Genomic DNA, 24,496 nt, shown 5'->3' with positions numbered 1-24,496 from the left:
TGTACAGCTGCTGTGGCAGTCAGTGTACTTAAAAGGGAGCAGTCAGGGATGGACCAGATCTAAGATAATCTCCTATTGTGTTATCTAGATCAAGCCATTTAACAAATATTTATTGTCTACACGTGTGATGTATTTAGGGCCCTGCCAAGGTCATGTCTGTGAGGCTAATCTGCAGGTGAAGCAGTGCCTACAAAATACGCAGTGTAGGTGCCACATTCCTGCCCACTGTCCTTTTTCGCCCAGTCCCTATGCTAGAATCAAAGCTGGGGCTGGACTGTTGACCTCTGTGGGGGACCACCCTGCAGTTACCATGTGGCAAACCAACATCAGTCAGCTTTGCCCTTCCTGGAGTCTTTAAGATTGTTTAATCTTTGTGGGATCTGCTCCAGCTTTGACTGCCAGCCACACCTGGTCTGAACTTACTTTATCTATGTGGAGGGGCGGTTTTTACAGCCCTTTGTGTGTGTGTGTGTGTGTGTGTGTGTGTGTGTGTGTGTGTTGGGTGTCTTCTGTTACTCCTTTTGCTCATACCCTGCTAGAAAATCAGAGGCTTCAGACCTCCCTTGAGACATTCAGTTGCAGGGTGAGGTCAGGTCTCACAATTGCCCTCCACCCCAGCGTCAGGATTCCAGTTATCAGTATTGTTCTGGCACCTGCCTTGGTTGCTTCTTGTTTTCCACCCTCAACCCTTTCCAGAAGCCAAGGGCGGGTCACCAGGTGTTGGGACCAGGTTGTAGGGTGAGACCTTAGGCTGTATATGGTAAGGACCAGTGCATCCGCTTCAAGGATGTGGGAGGATGCAGTTTAGGGGTGAGGTGTGGGTCTTGGTTGCGGGTGCCAAAAGAGGCAGGTAGCAGACGCCTTGGGGACAGCGGTGATTTGCAAGCCAGGCTCACCACTAGGGCCCACAGACCCAACTAGACGACCCCAGGCCCTGCAGCGCCCCGCCCCCGCGGTCCGCTAGCGACGTGTCGCCTGCCGCGCCCCGCCCCCGCCGCAGTGCCCGGATGCGGGTGACGTGCGGCCGCCATCTTCCAGTCCCGGGCAGCCAGCGCCAGTCGGAGCCAGCGCGAGTCGCCGCCGCCGCCGCCGCCGCCGCCGCCGCCATCACTGCCTCTGCCAAGTCCTCTGCCCGCTACCCCCGCCATGTAAGTCGGGCGCCCGCCACTCGCCACCCGCGACGTTCTGCCCCGCGCTTGCCGCCACCCCGAGGAGTGGGCCGGGAAACACGGGGGTCCCGCCCGCGCCTCTCACGCGGTGGACCAGGCTGGTGCCCATGTCTGCTCCTGGACGCCCGGAACCGGTCCCAAGCGGTTTGGCCCGGGCGATGGCCGCGGGAGGAAACGGACCCGGCGTCCACCCGCCCCGCCCCAGCCACCATGGCTGTCAGTCATTTCAGATCGACCCCGAGCAGCATCTCTGAGGTCGCTTTCATTTAACAGGCTGGGAAATTGAGGCACGAGGAGGGTCTCTCAAGGTCACGCAGCTCAACCGCAGCGGGGCCGTAGAGTGACTGGGTTTCCCATCGGGTGGCTTTTCCTCGTGCAAGGGAAGACTGGAGGGACTATGGATGGACAGGTGGATGGGTGGAGCCCCGGCCGCGGGCCCCGAGGCTTCAGGCCCTGAATCTTAATCCGTTTCTCCTCCTTAGGTCGGCTACTGCTGCCACCGTCCCGCCTGCCGCCCCGGCCGGCGAGGGTGGCCCCCCTGCACCCCCTCCAAATCTTACCAGTAATAGGAGACTGCAGCAGACCCAGGCCCAGGTGGATGAGGTGAGTGTGTGTGTGTGTGTGTGTGTGTGTCAAAGGTGCAAGATGATGGGGTTGGCAGATAGGTGTGGGAGCCCATCTTGGCTTGAAGGTGATGACAGTTTATGCTTGTGGGTTTTGGGTCAGAGACACACCGTGTCCCATCTCTGTTTCCCTGGCAGCATGCACTTGAAGGGTTATGGGGTGTTAATCAGTTGTGCTAGGCTGGGGTGTGCCAGCTGGGACAGGTGTGCTTTGGTCATAGGCTGATCTGTAGATAGAGGGTGTTGTGGTGGCATCTCAAGTGTATGACTGCAGCATGCCCCTGATGTGTGCTCCTTGCATGTCTCCAGGTGTGCTAGGCATGTTCTATGTATGTCCTTAACATGTTAGCCTGTAAACATCAGGTGCATGTTCCATGTGTGGCACAATGGGCACATGTTCAAGAAGTGCCCTCCTTGAGGCGTGCCTTGGCACACCCCCTGCCTCGTGGACCCCTCCCCCAGGTGGTGGATATCATGAGGGTGAATGTGGACAAGGTCCTGGAGCGGGACCAGAAGCTATCGGAGCTGGATGATCGTGCAGATGCCCTCCAGGCAGGGGCCTCCCAGTTTGAAACAAGTGCAGCCAAGCTCAAGCGCAAATACTGGTGGAAAAACCTCAAAGTAAGGGGGCAGGAGATGGGGACAGGTCGGAGGGCCAGTGGGTGACTGAGGGTGGCACCGTTCATCTCATTGACCCTCCCTCTCACTCCTAGATGATGATAATCTTGGGAGTGATTTGCGCCATCATCCTCATCATCATCATCGGTGAGTGGGGCAGGAGTGGCCAAGGCCCTTTCTCTGGAGAGGTAGAGGTTTTCCCTGTGGATTCTGGGTTTTGAAGGTCATTAACCTAGTTTTACTCTTCAACGAAAACACATTTTGCTGCTATTGGCATTTCTGATTCATCTAGAGATCTAGAGCCAAAAAAACTAGGCTGTTGTATAGCCTTAATTTACCTGGTTCTAGGTAATTTCTGTTAAGATTTTGAAGATAATCTACTGGGTCGGTCCTTGGCGCTCCACTGAGAACCCTTTGGTTCTAAGAGAGCCCAGTCTGGGGATCCTAGAACTGGGGAGTAGAAGACAGTGAGGGTTGAGGAGCTTGGATGCAAGCAGGAAACCAAGTACTCCACTCTTGGATGCCCAGTGGATTAAAGATTCTGTGCTCCTTTGTCCTGTTATGGAGTTTACAAACTCTAAATACCCACTTGTCAAGTTCCCTTTGTTATATGGGTGAAGAAACTGAGGCTCAGAGAGGGGAAGGGATGCCAGCCAGCTGGGGAGTGGGGAGGTTTGGAACAGGGCCAGGCCTGACACACTGCTTTCTTTCTCTTTCTACCCCTCTCCCTCGTCCTCCTCTCGCCCTCTCTCCACAGTTTACTTCAGCACTTAAATCCCTGAGGAGTCTGCCCTGCCTAAGAAGGGCCTCTCTCCCACCCCCAGCCGTTCCTCCACCTCTCAGCCATATCTTTCAGCCCCCTCCCTTGGATCCGTGTGTGTGTGTCCGTGTGTGTGCCCCTGTAAATAGCCAGCTGTTATTTATACATATATAATATTATATATATTTGGTCTGTTTGTAGTTTTATTACTAGAAGATTTTTTCCGGTTGTCCTTAACACCCCTTCCTGAGGTTCCCCTCACCTCTCTCTCTCATCCTCTGTCCCTTTTCCTCTTTTCCTGATAGACCCAAGTCCCCTCATTTGCATCTGCTATGCAATAGCCCCTCTCCTCCTTCCCTTGGATTTAACTGGCCCTTCCCTAGCTTCCCTGTATAATTCCTGACCCTCCCAAAACAAAAAGCAAACTCCACAGAAACAAACAAAAACTCCCACCTGTCCAGGCTTCCCTAGGTTGCATCTTTGTATCCCTTGGAAGGCTCTGAGACTGGTCCCACTTGGTCCTAAGAATCCCAAGGTTTTCTGGGAGCTTCCAAGATATTAATTAGCATATCATTTGCATACAAACATCTTTTGCGTTTCCTTCCTTTTTGTTCCATCACTCTTCTCTGTGTTTTTTTTTTTTTCTTTTCTGAAGAGTTTGTCTCCATTGGTCCTCTTATCACACTTCATTTGCACGACATTACCTGCAGGTGGTGGGGAGCCTAGGCTTTTGGGGAACCAGGCTGCTCTGGGCCCCAGAATTGCCCCCTCCCAGCCCCTCTAGTCTAGTTTACCTCCCTTACCCCATTTCCCAAACCTCTTGTACCCTCCTCTTCCTCCCCCCCAGCTGGTGTGTGTCTTGGAGTTCAGTGTGTTATGATGGACCAATAATTCTGCCACTCGGGGTCTCTCCCTACATTCCTGCTCCCCAGTTTTCATGTGGGGCACTCAACTGACATTCCCAGGGGGTCTCCCTCCCTCCCATCTGCCTGATCTGCCTCCTCCTCCCACCAGGAGAATTGGGGGCTGACCACAATCTGATTCCTTGAGGAGGGGTGGCTCCAGTTTGTGTGTGTCATCACTGCCTTGGGGAGGAGCAGGACAAACTAGAATCCCCCCAATTCCTGCCTGAAATCTCTGGCTTCTTCCTTGCTAGAGGTTGGAATGAAAACTTTCCTCCCCAGTCTGGGGGTGGGTGTTGCCCCCCATCACTGCCCAGCTCCTCTGACTGCCCCCCTGTATTCAGGGTGGGGGTACTAGTCACTGCCAATATGTGTATGGGACTTGCTGGATGGTGGGGATCCTCACCTTTCTCCAGGGCTGTTGAGCCCAGAGAGAGGGGGAGAGAGAAAGAGAGAGAGAGTGCAAGCTATTCCCTTTTTGGGTGAAATGATAGAAGGAGGATCTAGTCTTTTAAAATGGCACAGTTTTAGGGGTCTGAGGGTACAGCCCCTTAACCTACCATGGTGGGGGGAGTGTCCCCAAACTCTTCCCCTCACACACACCAGGTTTTCTATGTGGAGGGGAACCAAGGAGATCTAAACTGTGGTGTGAAAGGGTAGGAGAGATGCTGGGGGTGGGGGTGCTTGTGTTCTAGACCCCCAATATTATCCCAGTGTCCCCTGCCTTCCTTCTTCCCCTACCCCATGCCCCCAATTCTGTGGCGCATCCAGATTGTGAAAATGTACAATAAACGTGTAATGAGTAACCAGGTGGTGTCTACAGTCTTTTTCTTAACCAGAATTAAGAGTATTGGATATTCAGGTATAATGGAATGGGGTGGAAAAGATTCATTGGAAGGAGCTGGCCTGTTGCTGGAGGCCGTGACCTCAATTGGGCCCTTGCAAAGTGTGATTCCCGAAGTGGCCATGTGGGGCACTAGGAGATGAGAATCACTAAGGAACCTGGTGTGTCTAAGCCAGGTGAACTCTACAGCCTGAGGTTCCCAGCTCCCCACTCCCTGCCCTCCCTCGAGTATGTTGCTACCATTGAATTCCTGGCTACCCCTTAGGCTCTTTCAAAGCCATCCTCTCCTGGGCTGCTCTGTGGGGGCATTTCGTCCCCTTTCCAGCTCAGCGCCAGACATCCAGATGAATGCTTGAAAAAAGATCAGCTTGATGAGACAGAGCCAACTGTGGCATAAAGCTGGCTATAGATGGCATACTACCCTTGCACTTTGTTGTGTGACTGCCACTTTAGCCCTCTCTTGAACTCTCAAAGCTCTGTAAGTACCCCTGTCCCCATATACACACTTCAGGAGCATCACTGAGATGTAGCTGTGTAGGGAAGAGCCAGTGTTTCCTTCTGTGTTCAGGGTATGAGGGACTAGTCACTGCCAGTGTGAGTGGTACTTGCTGGATGTTGGTGATCCTTGCCTCTCCAGGGCTGTTGAACCTAGAGAGAAGTGAGTCTAAGAACCACTAGAGGGCCAGGTGTGGTGTGTGCCTTTAATCAAGCATGTGGCCAGCCTAGTCTACATAGTGAGATCCTGCCTAAATAAAAATAACTTTTTGGGGGGGGGGGGAGACAGGGTGTCACCATGTAGCTCTGACTGCCCTGGAACTCATGTAGAGCAAGGTGGCCTTGAGATCCAAGTGCCTCTCTGTCTCTTTTGTGCTGGGATTAAAGGTGTGTGTCACCTCACTTTGCCAAGAAATAAGAACTATTAGAGGCATTATTAAAAATTGATTTTCAGGCCCTTACATTGGAAATTATTTTAGAGGGTCTAAGGTGCCCAGGTGTCTTTTATTTAGCAATACTCTACCCTAATTCTCTTTATGGGGAGTTTAAATATATTAGGCTTTTTGCATTTAATCCCTGAAATTACTTATAGGTTTAGGCTTTCCATAGGCCACAAGACATCGACAATATGCTTCACGGTGTCAGAGCTTTTTCATCAACATGTTAACATGGGAATTCTGACTGATTATGTAACCCCTGCATCTCGTCTCTTGTGAGGTTATGAGTAGTGAGCCGGCCTTGGCAAGAAGCGTCTGGCACAGAGAACAGGAGGCGGTTGTCATTTCACCGTCATCGTCATGCAATATAAAGACCTTTTCACGCTAATGCTCAGACTTAAGCTTTGGGGATAATCAGAGACACAAAACTAGGGCACCAGGAGCCTCTCAGAGTCTCTTTAAGTATTCCCACTACGCCATAGGCTATCACATCTACGCCTGCGTACAAGTCGCTCGGTACGCCTGCGCAGACTCCACAGTCTTGGGTAAGTGTCGTCAAGGAAAATCCCCAGCTTCTCGGTAAACAAGTTGCCGCGTGAGCCGGCCTGCACGTGTTCCCTACATCTCCGAGACCTCAGCCTATGAGAAAGTTTTTAGGGCAGGGCTGGCATCTGCGTCACTTTTTTAGGTAGGGCGGGGTTGTGTCCACAGCCAATAAAAGCCTTGAGAGTGGGTGAGGGGCGTTGCTTCCTGTCCGATGTCCAATCAACGCGCTGGGTCGCTCCCTCTCTCACGTGGTCCTGTCACTACCGGTTGCCAAGTTATCCAATAGCAAGATGACTGCGCCCTGAAGTGCCAATGGTGGCTTTGCAAGGGCTGGTCGGCTGCACGCGGAGCGGGGCATGGGTTGGCGCCTCTAAGCCAATAAGCTTGGAAGGCGTGACAGAATGGGCAGAGGGAGGGCCTGGAGGAGCCTGTGGAGTAGCTACCCAATGTCCCCAATAGTGAAGAAATTTGGATTATGTATGTGTGCTGTCGAAACTGTGAGTAGCCCCCTACTCCGGGGCGGTCGAAGTGTTTTGTTTTTTTGTTTTGTTTTGTTTTTGTTCTTCCTGTGAAGATGTGCTCGGCCAAAAGGGGTGTCGATGGCGTGGTATATGTGTGCGATTGTGCAAAGGCGTGTTCGCTGCAGTAGGAGTGTTTGATGGTTGTGGGCTGCAAACTCAGCTCCAGGGGAACGTCAGTGGGAGGTACCAGTATCAGATGTCTCACCTCTCCAGGGTCCCCGGACCCCACTGCCTAGCGCGGAATGTTCAGAAACCCTCAACCTCCCGAGCGAGCTGAGGCGCCTGTCTTAGGAAGCCTGAGAGCTGTTTAAGGTTGGGTGGGCTCCTCTGGGAAGAGGCAGGGAGTCGGAGCCTGGAGAAAGGCCCTGCCTGGTAGGGCAGGTGGGAGCGTGGGGTGGTGACCTGAGAAAGGTTGCTGTGCCGATTTGTGTGACTCGGAGACTGTCGCATCACGACTCTGGGTTACTGTTTCATGCAGAAAGGACAGCGTCGGGGTCTCAGAGACCTGCTTGCAAACAGAAATGGGCTAGCAGTTTGTTGGTTTTGAAAGAAGATAGGGTAGAGAGCTTCTGTATCACCGGCTTGCCCACTCCTCTCGAGCTGCTAGATGTGAGGAGGCACCAAAAAAGCTGCTCTAGTGTCTAGACAGTCAGGCCTGGGGGAGGTGGGCGAGGGAGGAAGTGAGGTTCCTAGGAAAGCACTGTGGCAGGAGACTTCTCGAATGATCTCTATGTTTTTGAGCATTGAAAAAAATGAACCGCGGTGGTGTGTGTAGAGTAGAAACAATGCCTTGAGATCAGGCTGAGAGAGAAGAGGGAGCTGGATGCAGCTTGTGTTCTAGGCACCAAACTCAGAAGCAGGGGACTGTTTGAGAGGTCCTGGCTTGACAGTGCTGGAGTGCAGAGTAGAGGCTCGTTGACTTCACAGGGTGGAAGGCAGAGGACAAGCCATCATCAGAGCTTGAACCTCAGGCTCCATTATTAGGAAACTAAGAACATTTTATGAAGCAGAAAATTAAGGCAAGTGAAGCACCTACTAAGTCTGAGCTGTCCCTCTGAAATGAGGGTGATATTGACCGTCAGTTGTTCAGGGCTTAAAAAAGAACAGTATATGTAAAGTACTTAGTCTATCGCTTGGGTCATTTAAAATACAAAGTATAAGATAACAAAACGATAGTAATAGGGATTTATGTGAATGTTGTGGCTCGGAATGACCATCATCTTCTGTTTTTCTGCAAGTTTTGATGACTCCTCTTTTTCCTCTTCCTGACTTTTCTGGTCTGCAGGCAGCAGCCCAAATTCCATCATTCCTCCCTGTATTCCTCTCCCAAGATCTGGGCTACAGACAGAGGCTACTTACTCTGTCCCAGTTTGACTTCCTCATCCTAGATCCAGCTCCCCCGACCCCCTCCCACCTGTGCTGTGTTGTGATAGTAACTAGAAATTCCGCCTCTGAAAGGGGCCCCTCTAGGAAGGAGCAAAGGTGCGCGTTCCCTCGCTGAACCTGGGCTTCCGATTTACCCGCGGTGGCTCTTTGGTACCTGGCCAGCAGCTGTGTACATTTGGTGAAGGGGAAAAGCCAAGGCCAGGAGCTGTAAGAGCCAGCTGGGAGCCCAACACAAGTCTCGACAAGAGAGTCAGGCATGGGGGGTCAGGGAAGGGGGACCCCTTCCTCCTTCCTAACTGTCTCTCCAGGAATCCCTGGCTTTTGTACGGGACGGCTGTCGTGGGGTTGGGGGAGGCGCCAAGTCTGAGTGCATGTCCTGGGCCACCAGCCAAGAGAACACGATGTTCCCTGGTGCGCTGGCCGCCGCCCTCTGGGGCTGGCTCCCTCCCAAACCGCTGCCTCTCCAGTCTCCCTGGCCCACATTCCCCCGGCTGCCTCGCCCCGCCTCCTTCCTCCGCTTTGACGTCAGCACTGTCTCCCGCCCCCTCTTCTCCATTGACGGCAGCAGAGCCTGGTTACTGTGGGGACCGCGAGACCTGACAACCTGGGCCTTGGGATCAGGTGGGGGCTGTTGGAGGGCTGAAACCCTTTGTCTGTGTAAATGACAAATACGGAGGTGGGCGAGCAGTGGCTGTTTGGGTCAGAGGAGTCACACCTGAATCCTTGAGAGCTGTGGAGGGAGGGAGGGCCTGAAAAACAAAAAAGGAGAGAACAGGGTTCCACACAGTACGGGGGGCAGGAAAGCAGGATCATTTTCAGGAAGAGGAAGCCGAGGAGTCAGGCACACATGTCTTTTGTTTTCCGTTTTCCTGCGTCTGTCTTTCTGGGTTGTTTTATAACACTTCTGTGTCCCAGCTTTTCTACAGATCCCTGCCCCTCCGCCTTCTCTAAAGGGAAACACTATTGTTAAGGAAAGCTTTAGCCACGTGACAGCGAGGGGCGTGCACTTACAGCTGATTATGTCAGAGGCTGCTTGGAGGCCTCTTCACCTGCCACCTACGTTTCCAGGGAACTCTGAGAGGAACCACTCAGCCCAGGTCTGGGTAGAGGGGACGTGTCACTGCTGCTCTCCGGGACCCAGGCTGGCTCGTTAACTCCTCTCCCAGCCAAGCCCCTGCTCTCTTCAGGAGTCAGCGCACCGCTTTTCTTTTTAAATTGTACTTTGCTGCCTCCTCTCCTCGCGAGGCTCCCTCTCTCTTACCTACCCTTAATGGAAACAAAGTCGTCATGTTTACCGACAGTCTCCTGGGTGTCAAGTCCTGACACTAAACTGACTTCCGTTACTGCTGAGCGTACAGTAAGTGAGTGACATGAATGGACTTGCTGCTCGAACCTTAGCTTGCTTTTTCTAAACAGCAGAAATATAAAGCCCTTGCCACCCCACCTTTTTCTGTTTAGGGCCTCAACTGCCCTCTCTGCTGCCCCCTTTGCAGTTCTGGTTTCCTGGCCCCCACTTTGGGGGCAGCCCTGAATGTGGGTGGCTGCATCCTCTGCAAAGAGGCAGTGCTAGTCACCAAGTGGGCTGCCTGGAGACCTTTTCTCTGATTGGCCATCGAGGCACCTGCTTTTGTTTCCCTTCACAGTAGCCATTGGCTCTCGCTGCCCTTTCTATTATCTGTATCCTCCCATCACCCACTCACCCCTAATGACACGTGGACCCTCAATTGCCCTTCTCCAGGATCTGAAGTGTCAGATCAAGGGATTAGATTCTTTGAGACAAGGTTGGGGAGAAGCCAGGAAATATCAGTCTAGTTTTTCTCTCTCCCACTCCCCATTGGTAGCGGATATTTTATTCAACTGGCTCCAGGACAGGTGTCTTGTTCTGCAAGGCTGGTCTGTTCCGGAAGTAGGTTTCTCTTGAACACCCACTGGGACCCAGACATTTTCCCTGAAAAGGAGTAGCTTCCCTCCCTTACGTCCCCTTCGTTATTTATCGTGCGAGGCATCCTGAGCCCATGGCTGACTGAGCGCTGTCTGAGGCCCTTCAGCCCAGCACCAGCACCCAAGTCCACGTGCAAGGATGTGTGTGACACAGCCCTGACCTCAGTGGGAGCCAGTAGCCAATCAGGTGCCAGGGAGAGATCCTTAGCCAACTGGGGGCGGGGCCTGCGGCTCTTCGGGCAGAAGGCCAATGAGGGGCAGGGCCTGGCATTATGCAACACGCCTCCCAGCCTCTCGGAGCTTCTCGGTTGCGAGCTGAAACCGCAGGCGGCTGGAGGGCGCTGGAACAGCCAGGTAGGGATCTCTGCTGAAATCCTAGGGCTAGTCTTTGTCCCGGAGCTTGGCTAGCTATCCCTTCTTCCAATGTGATGGGTCATTTTCAGCTCTGGCGCTTAGAAAACAAATCAGTAATCCGCCTTCTTGTCCCTGTCCACCCCTTCCCCGCCCCTGGGTCCCTAGGTGTTCAACCCTTCCCGGGTTGCCTGCGTTTCTTCCTCGCTCACCTTACCTCCTCCTCTGTGTCTCCATCGCAGCCATCCTAAGCCCAACAACAAACCTTTAGCGAATGTGGCCCCTTACCCTTTCTTGTCACCGGGGGGGGGGGGGAGGGTCCTCGGGTTTACTCTGGTACAAAGACCCCTTTAGGTTTTTGCTCCCTGCCTTCCTCCCTCCAGTTCCTGGCCCCATGCCGGTCGTGATGTCAGCCGCTTCATGCCGGAACATCCTGTTCCCAGTGCTATTGCTAGTTCTTGCTGTTGGCCACAGCCTCCCCTTTTCTCCTGGTGCTTGGAAAATACTTGGGATGGGGGTGTGGTTAGACAGGGAGTAGAGGAAAGAGCTATAGGTTGGTTGTTATATGTCCCCTACCTAAGGCGGTGGTAGCGTTAACTAGAAAAGTAGGGGACTGGAGAAGATGCTTGGGTCCTTGCCTGTGCCAAGTGGTAACTCCAGTTCTCATGTTCAGAAGTGGGCAGGGGCCCGAGAAAGAAAAGCAGTGTCTTGATCAGAGTGATGGAGCAAGGCAAGAGCTAGAATGGGGGCGTTTCCACAGAGAGTAGAGGCCGTGTATTTCTCCCTGGGGAGGCTAGGACCTGCTCCTGGAGTCCCTACAGCTCATCTCTTCACATGGCTCCTGGGCCCCTTGGGCCCTGGGGATTTGTTAAGATGGGTGACCCTGGGTCTCTGCAAGCCAGTATGAGGGTGGTTTGGCCAGTGTGGTAGTGGGTCGGTTTTCCACTTCCACAGCAATAGCGGGTGGGGGAAGGGTCGCTTCTGCCCTCCTGTGGTCCCTCCAGCAACCGCTGAGCTCAGCGGCTGACGTCGGTTTCCCAGGCGACCGTGGCTGTGGCGGAAGCGCGTGGTGGGGCCAGGCACATCGACGCGCATGTGCAGCGGGGGTGGCACCGCCCCCGGATAAAATTAGCCCGGAAGCCTAAATATAGGAGGCCATCAGCTCACTCCCTGCTCTGAGAGGCCTCAGAGTCCCAGACCAAGTGGGGACCCGATGAAATAGGGGATAGGAAACCTGCGAGCTTTGTCCCACAGCCATAGTTCTAGTTAATTGTTCAGGCTCTACCCACTCCACGTTAGCAGAGGACAGAAGAGAAGGCCTAAGAGAGCCACCTTCCTACCTGTGGTACCCTAAGGGGACCGAGAAACAGAACTTAGCTTTCTAGCGCAAGCTCCAGGCCTGAGTCCCCTCAGTGAGGGACAGGAAGGACTGCCTGTTGCCAGCAGGTGCTCAGCTTTGCTAAACCTTCCTTCTTGGTTTCTTTTTCTAGGTGCTGTGATTAAATTAGTAAGCCCTCAGAGACAGGCATCCCACCTCCCTTATCCAGGCCACAAAAGCCCCGTTGGGCACCCGTGGTGGCCTCTTCACCTTCCCTGTCTTGTCCTCCGCTGCATGGCCCAGACATGAGTGGCCCCCTAGAAGGGGCTGATGGGGGAGGAGACCCCAGGCCCGGAGAACCTTTTTGTCCTGGAGGAGTCCCATCTCCTGGGAACTCCCAGCACCGGCCTCGCCCAGGGCCCAGCCTGGCTGATGACACCGATGCAAACAGCAATGGCTCGAGTGGCAATGAATCCAATGGACACGAGTCCAGGGGCGCGTCTCAGCGGAGTTCGCATAGCTCCTCTTCCGGCAATGGCAAGGACTCAGCCCTGCTGGAGACCACAGAGAGCAGCAAGAGGTGCGTGCGTGCATGCGTGTGTGCATGTACTTCGGAGTCTAGCAGTGCTAGCACGGTGCTGTTGATCACATGGCACTCACCTTGGACTGTCGCTTCTTTTCTAGTACAAACTCCCAGAGCCCATCCCCACCAAGCAGCTCCATTGCCTATAGCCTCCTGAGTGCCAGCTCAGAGCAGGACAACCCGTCTACTAGTGGCTGCAGGTGTGTGGCGTGAGTGCCGTGGGAGATGCCAGGGGATCGGGGCTGGATTCTGGGGCTAATGTCTTTACCCCGTCGTTCCTTGTGGGCCTTGTAGCAGTGAACAGTCAGCTCGGGCCAGGACCCAGAAGGAACTCATGACCGCACTTCGGGAGCTCAAACTTCGACTGCCTCCGGAACGTCGGGGCAAGGGCCGCTCTGGGACCCTGGCCACACTGCAGTATGCCTTGGCATGTGTCAAGCAGGTGCAGGGTGAGTGGAGCTTCCTGACAGGGTGTGGCCGGGGCATAGACTGTTGTAAGTTCCATTCTCCTTACTGAGATGGCTTGAATACCCTTGTCCTACAGCTAACCAGGAGTATTATCAGCAGTGGAGTCTGGAGGAGGGTGAGCCTTGTGCCATGGACATGTCTACTTATACCCTGGAGGAGCTGGAGCATATCACATCTGAATACACTCTTCGAAACCAAGTCAGTCGCAGCTTGGGTCCTCTGTTCTCACACACCTTCATCCCCATTCCTACGGCTTCTAAGTCTCCTCTTCATTTGGTCTCTTAGGATACCTTCTCTGTGGCCGTGTCCTTCCTGACAGGCCGGATTGTCTATATTTCGGAGCAGGCTGCTGTCCTGCTGCGTTGCAAGCGGGATGTGTTTCGGGGTGCCCGCTTCTCGGAGCTCCTAGCTCCCCAGGATGTGGGTGTCTTCTATGGCTCTACTACACCATCTCGACTGCCCACTTGGGGCACGGGGACCTCTACAGGTAAAGTGCCCTATGCTATGCAGAGGACGGAACAGCTCTGAGAAGCTGCTGCTATGAGCAGCCTGAATCTAGGCTTTCATTTCCTGGGCTCTTCTCAGCCCAGGGAAGGGATGGCACTGTGCTTACAGTCATTCTCATCCATTCTAGGTTCAGGCCTCAAAGACTTCACCCAGGAAAAGTCTGTCTTCTGCCGAATCAGGTGGGTAGGGGGAGTAGGAGCAGGCCTTCTCTCCTATTCATCTCTGTTATCTCTGTGATGGACAAGGGGGTGGGTGGTTTTTCACTGGAAACCGCTAACCTTCATCTTTCCCTTGCCAGAGGCGGTCCTGACCGGGATCCAGGGCCGCGGTACCAGCCATTCCGCCTCACCCCATATGTGACCAAGATTCGGGTCTCAGATGGGGCCCCTGCACAGCCATGCTGCCTACTCATTGCGGAGCGCATCCACTCTGGCTATGAAGGTGGTTAGGCTAGGGCCCTGGCCCGGGGAAGATGGGAGGACGGTTTTCCCTCCAGGATGGGGTGAAATTAATATGAGAGTCTGGGAGGTCTGCGTGGGGTCCTTAGGGTTTAGGAAGGTTGTCAGGAAGAGGGGTCAGGCCGTGCTGAGGGAGGGTAGGATGAAGTCACTGAGTTGTGACAGGTGAAAAAGAATGTCGGTGATTCTCAGTGTCATCTCTGGTGTGAGTCACCAGATGACTCAGGCTCTCCCTGGGCTATTGAGCCAGGTCTGAGCTGAGAGGAGGAATGCCGGGCAGCCAGACCCTCGGCAGAGAGGAGGGCTGAGCAGCTAGCGCTCTGAAAATGAAACCTCCATGCTCTGTGCTGCAGCACCCCGGATCCCTCCTGACAAGAGGGTCTTTACCACACGACACACACCCAGCTGCCTCTTCCAGGATGTAGATGAAAGGTAAGGTAAAGACATGAAGGAAGGTGGGTAACCAGGGCCAACCCGTGGTCTGACAGCTCCTCTCATTGCAGGGCTGCGCCGCTGCTGGGCTACCTGCCCCAGGATCTCCTGGGGGCTCCAGTGCTCCTCTTTCTGCATCCTGAGGACCGACCCCTCATGCTGGCCATCCATAAGAAGAGTGAGTTCTCCTCGTCTTGCTCTCCTGCCCTGCTTGTCCTAGGGTTTCTTAACTGCCCTTGCGGTGGTGTCGCTCAGTGCTTTGGTCTCGTGTGTGTCTGTGTGTGCCTCTCCCACCCACTAACACCACTTTCTTCCCTGCTTCCACAGTTCTGCAGCTTGCAGGCCAGCCCTTTGACCACTCTCCTATTCGCTTCTGTGCTCGGAATGGGGAATATGTCACCATGGACACCAGCTGGGCCGGCTTCGTACACCCCTGGAGCCGCAAGGTGGCTTTTGTGTTGGGCCGCCATAAAGTACGCACGTAAGTGTGCCATTTCTCTGAGCTGACACTGGGGATGGGGCAATAGGACAGGATCAAGGAAAGGACTGTATTCACCCTTACCATCCTGCAGGGCACCCCTGAACGAGGACGTCTTCACTCCCCCAGCCCCCAGCCCGGCTCTGTCCCTGGACTCCGATATACAGGAGCTCTCGGAGCAGATTCATCGACTGCTGTTGCAGGTGAGAGTTGAGGAAGGCCTCAAGAGTGAAGTGGTCAGGGGCAGGATGTAGACATCCAACCAACCCATCTTTCTCCTTGCTGCAGCCTGTGCACAGCTCCAGCCCCACAGGTCTCTGTGGAGTTGGCCCTCTGATGTCCCCCGGTCCTCTCCATAGCCCTGGCTCCTCCAGTGATAGCAATGGGGGTGATGCTGAGGGGCCTGGGCCTCCTGCTCCAGTGAGTAGCCTTCTCCCATGTCATCTTTCTCATGGTCCGCTCTCTTTGGACATTGCCTGTTCCTCATGCTACCATTGCCTAGGCTTCCGGTCTTCTTACTGATACTTGGGCCCCTGGCACTGGCACCCCAATGCTGCCCAATGCTCTGCTGTCCCACAGGTGACTTTCCAGCAGATCTGTAAGGACGTGCATCTGGTGAAACACCAGGGACAACAGCTCTTCATTGAGTCCCGGGCCAAGCCTCCTCCTCGGACCCGCCTCCTTGGTAAGTTGGTAACATCTTAGAGCAGCACAGGGATGAGGACTAAAGCCTCAGGTTCCCCTTACCCTCATTCCTAAGCCACTTGCCTTTTCCTCTCCTTGTCCCTGCTACAGGTACATTCAAGGCCAAAGTCCTTCCCTGCCAGTCCCCAAACCCTGAACTGGAGGTGGCCCCTGCTCCCGACCAAGCCCCACTAGCCTTGGCCCCTGAGGAGCCAGAGAGGAAGGAAGCCTCCAGCTGTTCCTACCAGCAGATCAATTGCCTGGACAGCATCCTCAGGTGAGGCTGCCAGTCACCTTCTCCCTCAGGCTTTCTTTCCTGCCCTAGGCCCTGCCCTGAAACTCTTTGCTTTGTCCGCCCTAGGTATTTGGAGAGCTGCAACATTCCCAGCACAACAAAGCGTAAATGTGCCTCCTCCTCTTCCTGCACGGCCTCCTCTGCCTCTGATGATGACAAGCAGAGGGCAGGCCCAGTTCCTGTGGGGGCCAAGAAAGGTAAAGACATAGTGCATGCCTGGCTCCCATTGCCCTTGCAGTCCTGGTAATCCCGGGCCTTTACACTTCTGTCTTGGGTGGCTCCTAGCTGCTCTTCCCGGCCCTCCTTTCCTGCCTCCTGATCTCCAGGTTCCTCCCTCTAGCCAATCCTTTCCCACTCTTCCCTGGGATTCCCTCTCCGGACCTTCCAAGGGATAGGGTGGGTAACCAGTGCCATCTCTCCGCACAGATTCGACGTCAGCAGTGCTGTCTGGGGAGGGGGGCACTCCTCGGAAGGAGCCAGTGGTGGGAGGCACCCTGAGCCCGCTTGCCCTGGCCAATAAGGCAGAGAGCGTGGCGTCTATCACCAGCCAGTGCAGCTTCAGCTCCACCATCGTCCATGTGGGAGACAAGAAGCCCCCAGAGTCGGGTATGGGCGTGGAGTGAGGGGTAGTGACTGGGGCCCACTTGGTCCCTCTCTTTCCTCCCTGCCTTTCTCCATTCCCTCCCCCCAGTGGAGAGAAGGAGGCCACCTTAGCTCCTCACTGTCTACCCTGCTAACCTCTGATGCTTGCTCCCTACTCCCACCCCATTCTTCTTCCTGTGTTCTTACTGTCAGTTGAACCATAAAAGCAGGGTGTAAGGGGAGGGCCCAACACTGAAGTGCTGACCATAGAGGATCTAAAGCAAGGGATGTGAAGACTTCGGGATCTTTGGGTAGACCTTTAATGTGTGAAAAGCAAGATATGGGCTTCCCTTAGGTGGAGGTGTCACCCCAGGGGTGCCTGCAGGGTCTTGGCCATGGCTGGGAACTGAGCATCCTCTTTTCTCCTGGGATAGTTTTGCATGGGAAGAAGAGTCCAGGTCTAGCTCTTGGCAGGGAGGTAGTAGTGTGGCTGTGCTGACTTCTGAGATGTTTCTCACCACCTTTTCCCCATCTCACCTTCCTTAGACATCACCATGATGGAGGACCTGCCTGGCCTAGCCCCTGGCCCAACCCCTAGCCCAGCCCCCAGCCCCACAGTAGCTCCTGACCCAGCCCCAGATGCTTACCGCCCAGTGGGTCTGACCAAGGCCGTGCTGTCCCTGCACACACAAAAGGAAGAGCAAGCCTTCCTCAGCCGCTTCAGAGACCTTGGCAGGCTTCGTGGACTTGACAACTCTTCTGTGGCGCCCTCTGCCCCTGGCGAGCGAGGTAGCCACCTGGGCCTTCCTTGAGATGCTTTTCACGCAGCCAGCCAGGTGCTGAGGGTGGTCATGTGGTGGTGAGGGAGATGTTTCTGCCCTGGGACCCAGGCTGATGCAGTCTGCACCGTCAGGACCCTGTTTAGATGCCTAGATAGCTTCTTCCTGCTAGGCCAGGCTTCCAGGCTGGAAACTGAGGAGGGAAGCTTGGGGGGCTGGCGCTGAGACAAGCAGGTGAAAGTGCTCGGTTCCAGGTAAGCTCCTCGAGCCCTGGCCTGGGAACTGGCAAAAGTTGCCCTCATATGGGACTCAGCATCACTGATTGCGACCTGCAGAGACTGGGCCACTCTCGGATGGGGTTGGACTTCCGGATGGAAAGTAGTCCGTCTAGGTACCTGCAGGAGACCTGTAGGCAGCTGCAGGACGTAGGACTGAGGCCTGGCCTATTCTGCCCACCACATTGCTCCAGGAGTTAGGCAGAGCACAGCTTCAACTGGCAGGACAAGTATCCAGGCTGTGCCAGCCTGAGGGATTTTGGCAGAAGTACTGAAGTCACCTGCCTATTCATCCATGGACCCCACTCTGCCTTCTCTTAGCCACCAGTGTGCCTCTGTTTTGCACACCCCCAGCTTGACCCTCATGTAACCTTGCCCTTCCCTGGCTTCTTTTACAATAAACCCCCCTGTCCCCTGGCTCCTGTTATTCGTCCCTGAAACTTCCCCTACTTCCTAGCTTCTGGTTTTGTTTTTTTTTTTTTTTTTTTTTTTTTTTTTTGCGTGCAGGCTGAGCAGCTCTTTCGGCCCTTTACCTGTCCTCTTCTCACTGTGTTAGGGCAGTGGAGGTGACAGGCTCCTTGCTAACCCTGGTCTTTCCCCACAGGCTGCCACCATGGCCCCATGCCCCCTGGTCGCCGACACCACTGCAGATCTAAAGCAAAACGTTCTCGTCACCACCAGACCCCCCAGCCTGAAACTCCTTGCTATGTCTCCCATCCTTCCCCTGTGCCCTCTTCTGGACCCTGGTCACCCCCACCAGCCACTACCCCCTTCCCAGCAGTGGTCCAACCCTACCCACTCCCAGTGTTCTCCCCTCGAGGAGGTCCCCAACCTCTGCCCCCTGCTCCCACATCTGTGCCCTCTGCTACTTTCCCTTCTCCCTTGGTAACTCCAATGGTGGCCTTGGTGCTCCCTAACTATCTATTCCCTGCCCCACCTAGCTATCCATATGGGGTATCCCAGGCCCCTGCTGAGGGGCCACCCACTCCTTCCCACTCGCCTTCTCCATCCCTGCCCCCACTGGACCCTAGCCCCCCGCACCGCCCAGACTCCCCACTGTTCAACTCAAGATGCAGTTCCCCACTTCAGCTCAATCTGCTGCAGCTTGAGGAGTCCCCCCGCACTGAGGGGGGTGCTGCTGCAGGGGGCCCTGGAAGCAGTTCTGGGCCCCTCCCTCCCAGTGAGGAAGCTGCTGAGCCAGAGGCCAGACTGGTGAGCAACAAGTTCTCTTCCCCCTTTCCCAGTGCCCTCAGCCCTTGCCCCTCTTCTGCCTGGGTCAGTTCTCAGCTTCCTGGGGTTGCTGTGGGTGGGGGGTCCAAGTGGAGTTTGTGAGTGGAGCAGAAATCAGCTGCCTCCTCTGGGAAGGGATGGTTCTGTCCAACAGGTGGCGAGGACATAACAGTGTACATCAGTGTACATTCTGAGAGCGTATCTGCCTCCTGGGAAGGGTCTGCATTATGTTCCCTGCTACTCCTCTCAGCTTGGCCCTGTGTCATGGAGCAAGGAGCAAAGAGCTGTTAGGTTGGGTGTGTCTCCTCTGGTTCTCCTCGGCAGTAGAAGCAGTTGAGAAGAAGCTGCAGTGTTGACTCCTTCCTGTCGTCCCCCCCCCCACTCGCCTCTGTCTCTAGGTAACTGAGTCCTCCAATCAGGACGCGGTAACTGAGTCCTCCAATCAGGACGCACTTTCAGGCTCCAGTGACCTGCTGGAGTTACTACTACAAGAAGATTCCCGCTCTGGCACAGGCTCAGCTGCCTCAGGCTCCCTGGGCTCTGGCTTAGGCTCTGGGTCTGGTTCAGGATCCCACGAAGGGGGGAGCACCTCAGCCAGCATTACTCGTGAGTGCTCATCCTCCAGGACTTCCCAGAGTAGGACAGAGATGGGGAGGTGGGAAGCTAAGCCCCAGTTTGACCTAATTTGTTAAGACCAGTGGGCTGGACACAGTGGGCCTGAGAAGGTGGCCTGGCGAAGCCTCTCAGGGTGGATGTGTTAGCCAGACTGGCTCCATTGGCCTTTCCCACTCCTCCACAGGCAGCAGTCAAAGCAGCCACACAAGCAAGTACTTCGGTAGCATTGACTCTTCAGAGGCTGAGGCCGGTGCAGCTCAGGCCAGGACTGAGCCTGGGGACCAGGTCATCAAGTATGTGCTCCAGGATCCCATCTGGCTGCTCATGGCCAATGCTGACCAGCATGTCATGATGACTTACCAGGTGCCCACCAGGTGAGCTTTAGAGGCCTCATCGTCTTCCCTTTCAGAGCATCACAGACTAGCCTCCCTGCACGACCCAGATATCTGAGGTTCTTTGTGGTGTGGGTCTGGGAGGTGCCCGTCGTGGCATAAGCCCCTGTCCTTTGGGGCCCATCAGTAGTTGACAGTAGCTTTCCTGGTATTGAAATCTTACTTTCCTTCAGGGAGGGCACAGAAGACAGTGGGTTAAGGAATTGTAGTTGAAGAATGTCAACGCCATGGGTCTTGACTCTGGATCCTGGCCTCTACCATCCTCACACAGGGACACGGCCTCTGTGCTGAAGCAAGACCGGGAGAGGCTCCGGGCCATGCAGAAGCAACAGCCACGGTTCTCGGAGGATCAGCGGCGGGAACTGGGTGCTGTGCACTCCTGGGTCCGGAAGGGCCAGCTGCCTCGAGCCCTTGATGTCATGGTGAGAGAAGTCTGGGAAGCCAGGGAGAGACTAGGGTGGAAGAAACTGAACTCAAGTTCAAGGGATAGAGAAGTAAAGTCTGATGTCAGTATCTTTGGATCATTAATTCTGAAGGATGCTAATCCCCTAAATCTGTTGTTGGATTATGTAATGTTAAACCACATTACCTCATGAGTTTTTACAGAACTTCTCTGGCCCCTTATACCATCCCATAGTAGTGGGGAGCACTTCCTTAAAAATTTTCAGCTTTCTGTATATGAGTGTTTTTGTCTGCATATGTGTCTATATAGCGCATGTGCGCCTGGTCCTGTGTCCATGGAGGGCAGAAGAGGGAGCTCTGGAACTGGAGTTAAGGCTGGTTGAGCCACCATGTGGGTGCCGATGTCTGCAGCTGGGCTCTCCAGCCCCTTCAGTGGAGGATTTTCCAACCTTGCTAGCCTTTAGCCACATGTGTGGGCTGGTTTCTTGGGAGATTATTTTGGGACTCGGGGTTAGGTTAAGGTTGGGATGCTGGGCTTGCCAACTCCCACTGAGGAGCCTGCTTACCTCATGTCCTGCTTTCCCTCTAAGGCTTGTGTGGACTGCGGTAACAGCGTTCAAGATCCTGGCCATTCTGATGACCCACTCTACTCAGAACTGGATGGATTGGGGCTGGAGCCCATGGAGGAGGGTGGAGGCGAGGGTGGTGGTGGTGGTGGTGATGGTGGTGGTGGTGGTGAGGAGGCCCAGACCCAAACTGGGGCTAAGGGCTCAAGCTCTCAGGACTCTGCCATGGAGGAAGAAGAACAAGGTGGGAACTCATCCAGTCCAGCTTTACCTGCAGAAGAAAATGGCACCAGCTAGACTCCATTTTGGGAGTCACTTACAGCAGTCTATGAGAGGCTTCCTTTTCAACCATGTTGGGGTTCTTAGAACTCAAGCTATGGCTGGACCAACCAATAGGAAACTGCCCCAGCTTCTCCTCACACAGGGGGCAGGACCCCCACTACCAGTCCAGGACCCAGGAGCTGCCTCTGGCCTCTTAGCAGAGAGCGGAAGTTTTCAGCCCAGTTTGGAGGATTGTCCGTCCCCACCCTGCTGAGGAGACCTTCCCTCATCCAGTTCAGGTGGCTGACACGCTGCTGAATCGGCCTCTTCAAATCTCAGCTGAGCCTGAGTCCCAGTCAGAGGGTCGGGGCCGCACTTATTTATTGGGGGAGACAGCTCACTCTCTTACCTCATCTCAAGATGGGAGGAGGGGAGCCTGGGGTCCATGTAGGACCCAGGGGTTTTGAACCCCTAGCTGCTCCAGGGTAGGGGAGGTTGGTGGACCATGGAGTCCCTGGTGCTGCCCCTCTGGTGGGACCCAGGTGTTCTCAGCTCTACCCTCTACCAATGGCATTTGTGTTTTTGATATTGTGTCTGTTGTTTTTTTTTTTTTTTTTTTTAAATACAAAATGAAAAACCAAAACCCCAAGACTTTGTGGAATAAAGTCGGGAGTTTGGGTGAGGGGAGGATTGTCCCTACCACCAGCAAGGTTGTAATGAGCCCTATTCCTTTTCCTCCGCATTCCTGGCAGCAAAGGGTTTTGCTCACACAATAGAACTATACTCTACCATTACCTTAGTTAGTTTGGTTATCTTGAGACGCAGAGAAGCAAGAATGTGGTTAAGGTCTCAGACAAGCTCCCGTCATAGGTACTGTGGCAGAAGCACATGGAAGCGCTGGGAAACCCGTGGTAGTTTAGCTGAATTCTTTAGCCTTCCTGCAAGGAAGGAGCCCGAGTGGGTTGAATCAACCGAGGTGCAATGGAGATTTTTGGACTTCACTTTTCCCTGCCCACCTCCCGTCAGTAACAACTGGTCCTAAAAACACCCAACACACCCGTTGGCGCCGTGGCTTAGCTGGTTAAAGCGCCTGTCTAGTAAACAGGAGATCCTGGGTTCAAATCCCAGCGGTGCCTGACTTGCATGGGATGTGGTATATTATTGCTGAATTCTTGACATCTGCCGCGAAGTTCTCTTCTCCACCTGGCCCCTTCTTAGGGCCCCGAAGCCGCCGTCCTCGCGGGAACTGGTTTTACCGGCGGTTAAAAAAAGCACAGCTGTTTTTACAAAACCGCCGAGTCCGCCGGGGTTCACGGCCTTGATAGGCAGCTATAGTTCCGCAAGTCGATGGCCGCCCGCGGCTGTGATGGCCGAGTGGTTAAGGCGTTGGACTCGAAATCCAATGGGGTTTCCCCGCGTAGGTTCGAATCCTGCTCACAGCGTAACTAGTTTTGGTATTAGGTGTTGCTGCTTTGGTTAGCGGGAAACAGTTCGTTTTCTACTTCTTTCTTTGTAGACGCGCTCACGGAGATCAGCTCGTTAGCGCCCCCGTGCGAAGCTGAAACTACCGTGGACTCAATTCCAAACCACAAAGATTTCCAGCTCCACTCAAAATCTACTCAACCTTTTCCTCTACTTTTCGACTGTGTCATCTGAAACCACGAATCTCCCATTCGCCTCTCCTTCAAATCTATTTTTCGTTTTTGAGATTGTAATTTGATTTCATCTCTCACTTCCCTTTCCTTCCCTCCCTTCAAAACCACCTGTATACTCATCCTGCTCTCCTTCAGATTCATGACCTTATTTTTCTAATTGTTATTGCATGCATACACACACACACACACACACACACACACACACATTCTCAAATATAGCCTGTTCGGTTCGTATAATGCTACCTGTATATGTTTTCTGGGCTGACGGCTTTGCATTGGACAACCAGTTTGTACACACTTTCCTGGGGTGGGCCTTCTCTCCCCTCCCAGCTTTTCTCGGTTGTCTACAGTTCTTTGTGTAGAGCTGAGGCTCTGTTTCTGACTCACTGGGAAGACAGTTTCCCATGGACAGCTGCAGCTGCATGCCCTTACTGCCACCCGCCTCCTTTCCCTGACAACTACAGAAGAACGCTTCCACTGAACTATGGCCAACCTCCACATCTAGATTTTCCAGCCCTCTGACCCTTGTTACTCTGTTTTCCATGCCATCAAAATTTCCCTTTGGAATGTATTGCTCCCATCAGCTTCCAGATGTGGTGATTCCGTCCACAAGAACAAAAATATCTGTTGTGTGTCCTTGAAAAGTTCTTGTGTTGGCAACTTAATCCCCAGATGTGTAATTTGATGGAAGGTAGGGTGATTTATTATGTTTACAGTATTCTGCCTCCAGGCCAGAAGAGGGCACCAGATCTTATCACAGATGGTTGTAAGCCACCATGTGGTTGCTGGGAATTGAACTCAGGACCTTTGGAAGAACAACCAGTGCTCTTAATCGCTAAGCCATCTCTCCAGCCCCCCCTTTTTTTGTAGGGTCTTAAGGACATTATTCAAACTAGAGGATAGCATATGAATAGAGGCCCCACGCCGACAGCTTTCTAAGAAGCGACTCCAACAAGTTTACTTGTTCCGTCACTTCCACATTGTACGATTCCCTCTGTCAACAAGAAAGCCCTCACTAGACTTGCTGGCTCCATGTTCTCAGGCTTCCCAGCTTCCAGACTTCTGAGCTAGACAGACCTCTATTCTTTCCTGATTGCTCAGACTATAGTGGTCTAAGTCAACTGGGGAAAAGGCCAAAAACCAGTAAGAAACTGTCTGGACCCTATGCTGTTCTCCAGTTACCATTTTGTTCCTTGTTCCTCTGTGTAACAATAAGTGATCTCACTGTTTCTACCTTCCAGTGCTCCTTTGAACCCCCTCCAACCACGTTTATACCCTTCTCACCATCATAGCCGCCCTTTGTTAAGGTTATAGATAGCCATTACATTGCTAAATGGACAGAAGCAGGCCCTTAGAGCCTCTTCGCTGCCTTCCAGCCTCCGACACCCTTCTGACATCCCTTCTGCTCCATTAGCAGCTCTTCCACAGACTCCCGTTCTGCATCATAAGTGTTAGGGGAGTCCAAGGCTCAGTCTTCCAGTGGCCTCTCTTCTCTGTGCTTTCTGCTGAGGCATCTCTGGTATCATCATCATCATCATCATCATCATCATCATCATCATCAATGCCCTGGCAATGCTTAAGCATGCATGGGCTGCCCGCTTACGGCAGTTCTCCAGTTCCTCCTATTCTGAGCAGTCCTAGATGCTTGTGTTATCGTCATACCCAAGGTTCCACAGTCTTCCTTTCTGCCGTCTATCCACTGTCTTTTGGGTCTTCCTCTTCACTTTATCCCATGCGCTCCTCCAAGGAGTGCTATCTTCTGTTCAAAGGAGGGAACTATTTCAGACGTCAAGAGGCAGATAGGGATAGCAAGGGCTGCATTCCAGGCACTAGGAAAAGTTTGGTCAGCAGGAGACATAATGACAACAAAATTACAAGTATGTGAGACAATTGTCTTGAGCTGCCTTCTTCACAACTCTGAAA

At 53.8% G+C, this 24,496-nt stretch overlaps 2 protein-coding genes and 2 non-coding genes across 9 annotated transcripts; all 4 read left to right on the top strand.

The window, feature by feature from the left end:
• The first annotated feature begins 1,007 nt into the window (after window positions 1–1,007).
• Vamp2 (vesicle associated membrane protein 2) lies at window positions 1,008–4,878 on the top strand. Of its 2 annotated transcripts, XM_038326383.2 has the most exons (4): window positions 1,008–1,148; window positions 1,652–1,772; window positions 2,255–2,413; window positions 2,506–4,878. In XM_038326383.2, coding segments are annotated over exons 1-4 (408 nt in total). In that variant the 5' UTR covers window positions 1,008–1,146; the 3' UTR covers window positions 2,632–4,878. The 2 variants fall into 2 exon arrangements, with proteins under 2 accessions (XP_038182311.1, XP_038182312.1); XM_038326384.2 differs by lacking the exons at window positions 1,008–1,148; window positions 1,652–1,772 and having other exon boundaries at window positions 1,779–2,413; window positions 2,506–2,557; window positions 3,168–4,878.
• A 1,911-nt stretch (window positions 4,879–6,789) lies between these two features.
• Window positions 6,790–21,504, top strand: Per1 (period circadian regulator 1). 5 transcript variants are annotated; one of them, XM_038326597.2, is made up of 23 exons: window positions 6,790–6,891; window positions 12,084–12,491; window positions 12,596–12,694; window positions 12,789–12,943; window positions 13,039–13,160; window positions 13,248–13,449; window positions 13,597–13,648; window positions 13,768–13,910; window positions 14,281–14,359; window positions 14,431–14,537; window positions 14,687–14,840; window positions 14,932–15,040; window positions 15,126–15,257; window positions 15,417–15,522; window positions 15,633–15,798; window positions 15,883–16,013; window positions 16,243–16,422; window positions 16,945–17,187; window positions 18,057–18,664; window positions 19,081–19,288; window positions 19,482–19,671; window positions 19,961–20,111; window positions 20,682–21,504. In XM_038326597.2, exons 2-23 carry the CDS (start codon window positions 12,217–12,219, stop codon window positions 20,952–20,954), a joined length of 3,885 nt encoding a protein of 1,294 aa, XP_038182525.1. In that variant the 5' UTR covers window positions 6,790–6,891; window positions 12,084–12,216; the 3' UTR covers window positions 20,955–21,504. The 5 variants fall into 5 exon arrangements, with proteins under 5 accessions (XP_038182525.1, XP_038182529.1, XP_038182527.1 ...); XM_038326599.2 differs by lacking the exon at window positions 6,790–6,891 and adding an exon at window positions 6,917–8,922; XM_038326600.2 differs by lacking the exon at window positions 6,790–6,891 and adding an exon at window positions 9,191–9,658.
• A 476-nt stretch (window positions 21,505–21,980) lies between these two features.
• Window positions 21,981–22,054, top strand: Trnat-agu. Its single transcript has one exon. It is a non-coding gene; the product is annotated as a tRNA-Thr (tRNA).
• A 224-nt stretch (window positions 22,055–22,278) lies between these two features.
• Window positions 22,279–22,360, top strand: Trnas-cga. Its single transcript has one exon. It is a non-coding gene; the product is annotated as a tRNA-Ser (tRNA).
• Window positions 22,361–24,496: the final 2,136 nt, after the last annotated feature.

Source organism: Arvicola amphibius, chromosome 4 (assembly GCF_903992535.2).
Source record: "Arvicola amphibius chromosome 4, mArvAmp1.2, whole genome shotgun sequence".
Taxonomy (NCBI): Eukaryota; Metazoa; Chordata; class Mammalia; order Rodentia; family Cricetidae; genus Arvicola; species Arvicola amphibius.
Note: the sequence above shows the minus strand (reverse complement) of the source record. Positions and strands in the feature narration are given on the sequence as shown.

What these genes read in the sequence shown, in the direction of transcription:
- Vamp2 (XM_038326383.2), top strand. An exon ending in CCCAGGCCCAGGTGGATGAG is followed by an intron (nt 1,773 to 2,254) that starts GTGAGTGTGTGT and finishes CCCCTCCCCCAG; the next exon opens with GTGGTGGATATCATGAGGGT. An exon ending in ACTGGTGGAAAAACCTCAAA is followed by an intron (nt 2,414 to 2,505) that starts GTAAGGGGGCAG and finishes TCTCACTCCTAG; the next exon opens with ATGATGATAATCTTGGGAGT.
- Per1 (XM_038326597.2), top strand. Translation starts at nt 12,217, where the DNA reads ATGAGTGGCCCCCTAGAAGGGGCTGATGGGGGAGGAGACCCCAGGCCC. An exon ending in CATCCACTCTGGCTATGAAG is followed by an intron (nt 13,911 to 14,280) that starts GTGGTTAGGCTA and finishes TCTGTGCTGCAG; the next exon opens with CACCCCGGATCCCTCCTGAC. An exon ending in ACTTACCAGGTGCCCACCAG is followed by an intron (nt 19,672 to 19,960) that starts GTGAGCTTTAGA and finishes ATCCTCACACAG; the next exon opens with GGACACGGCCTCTGTGCTGA.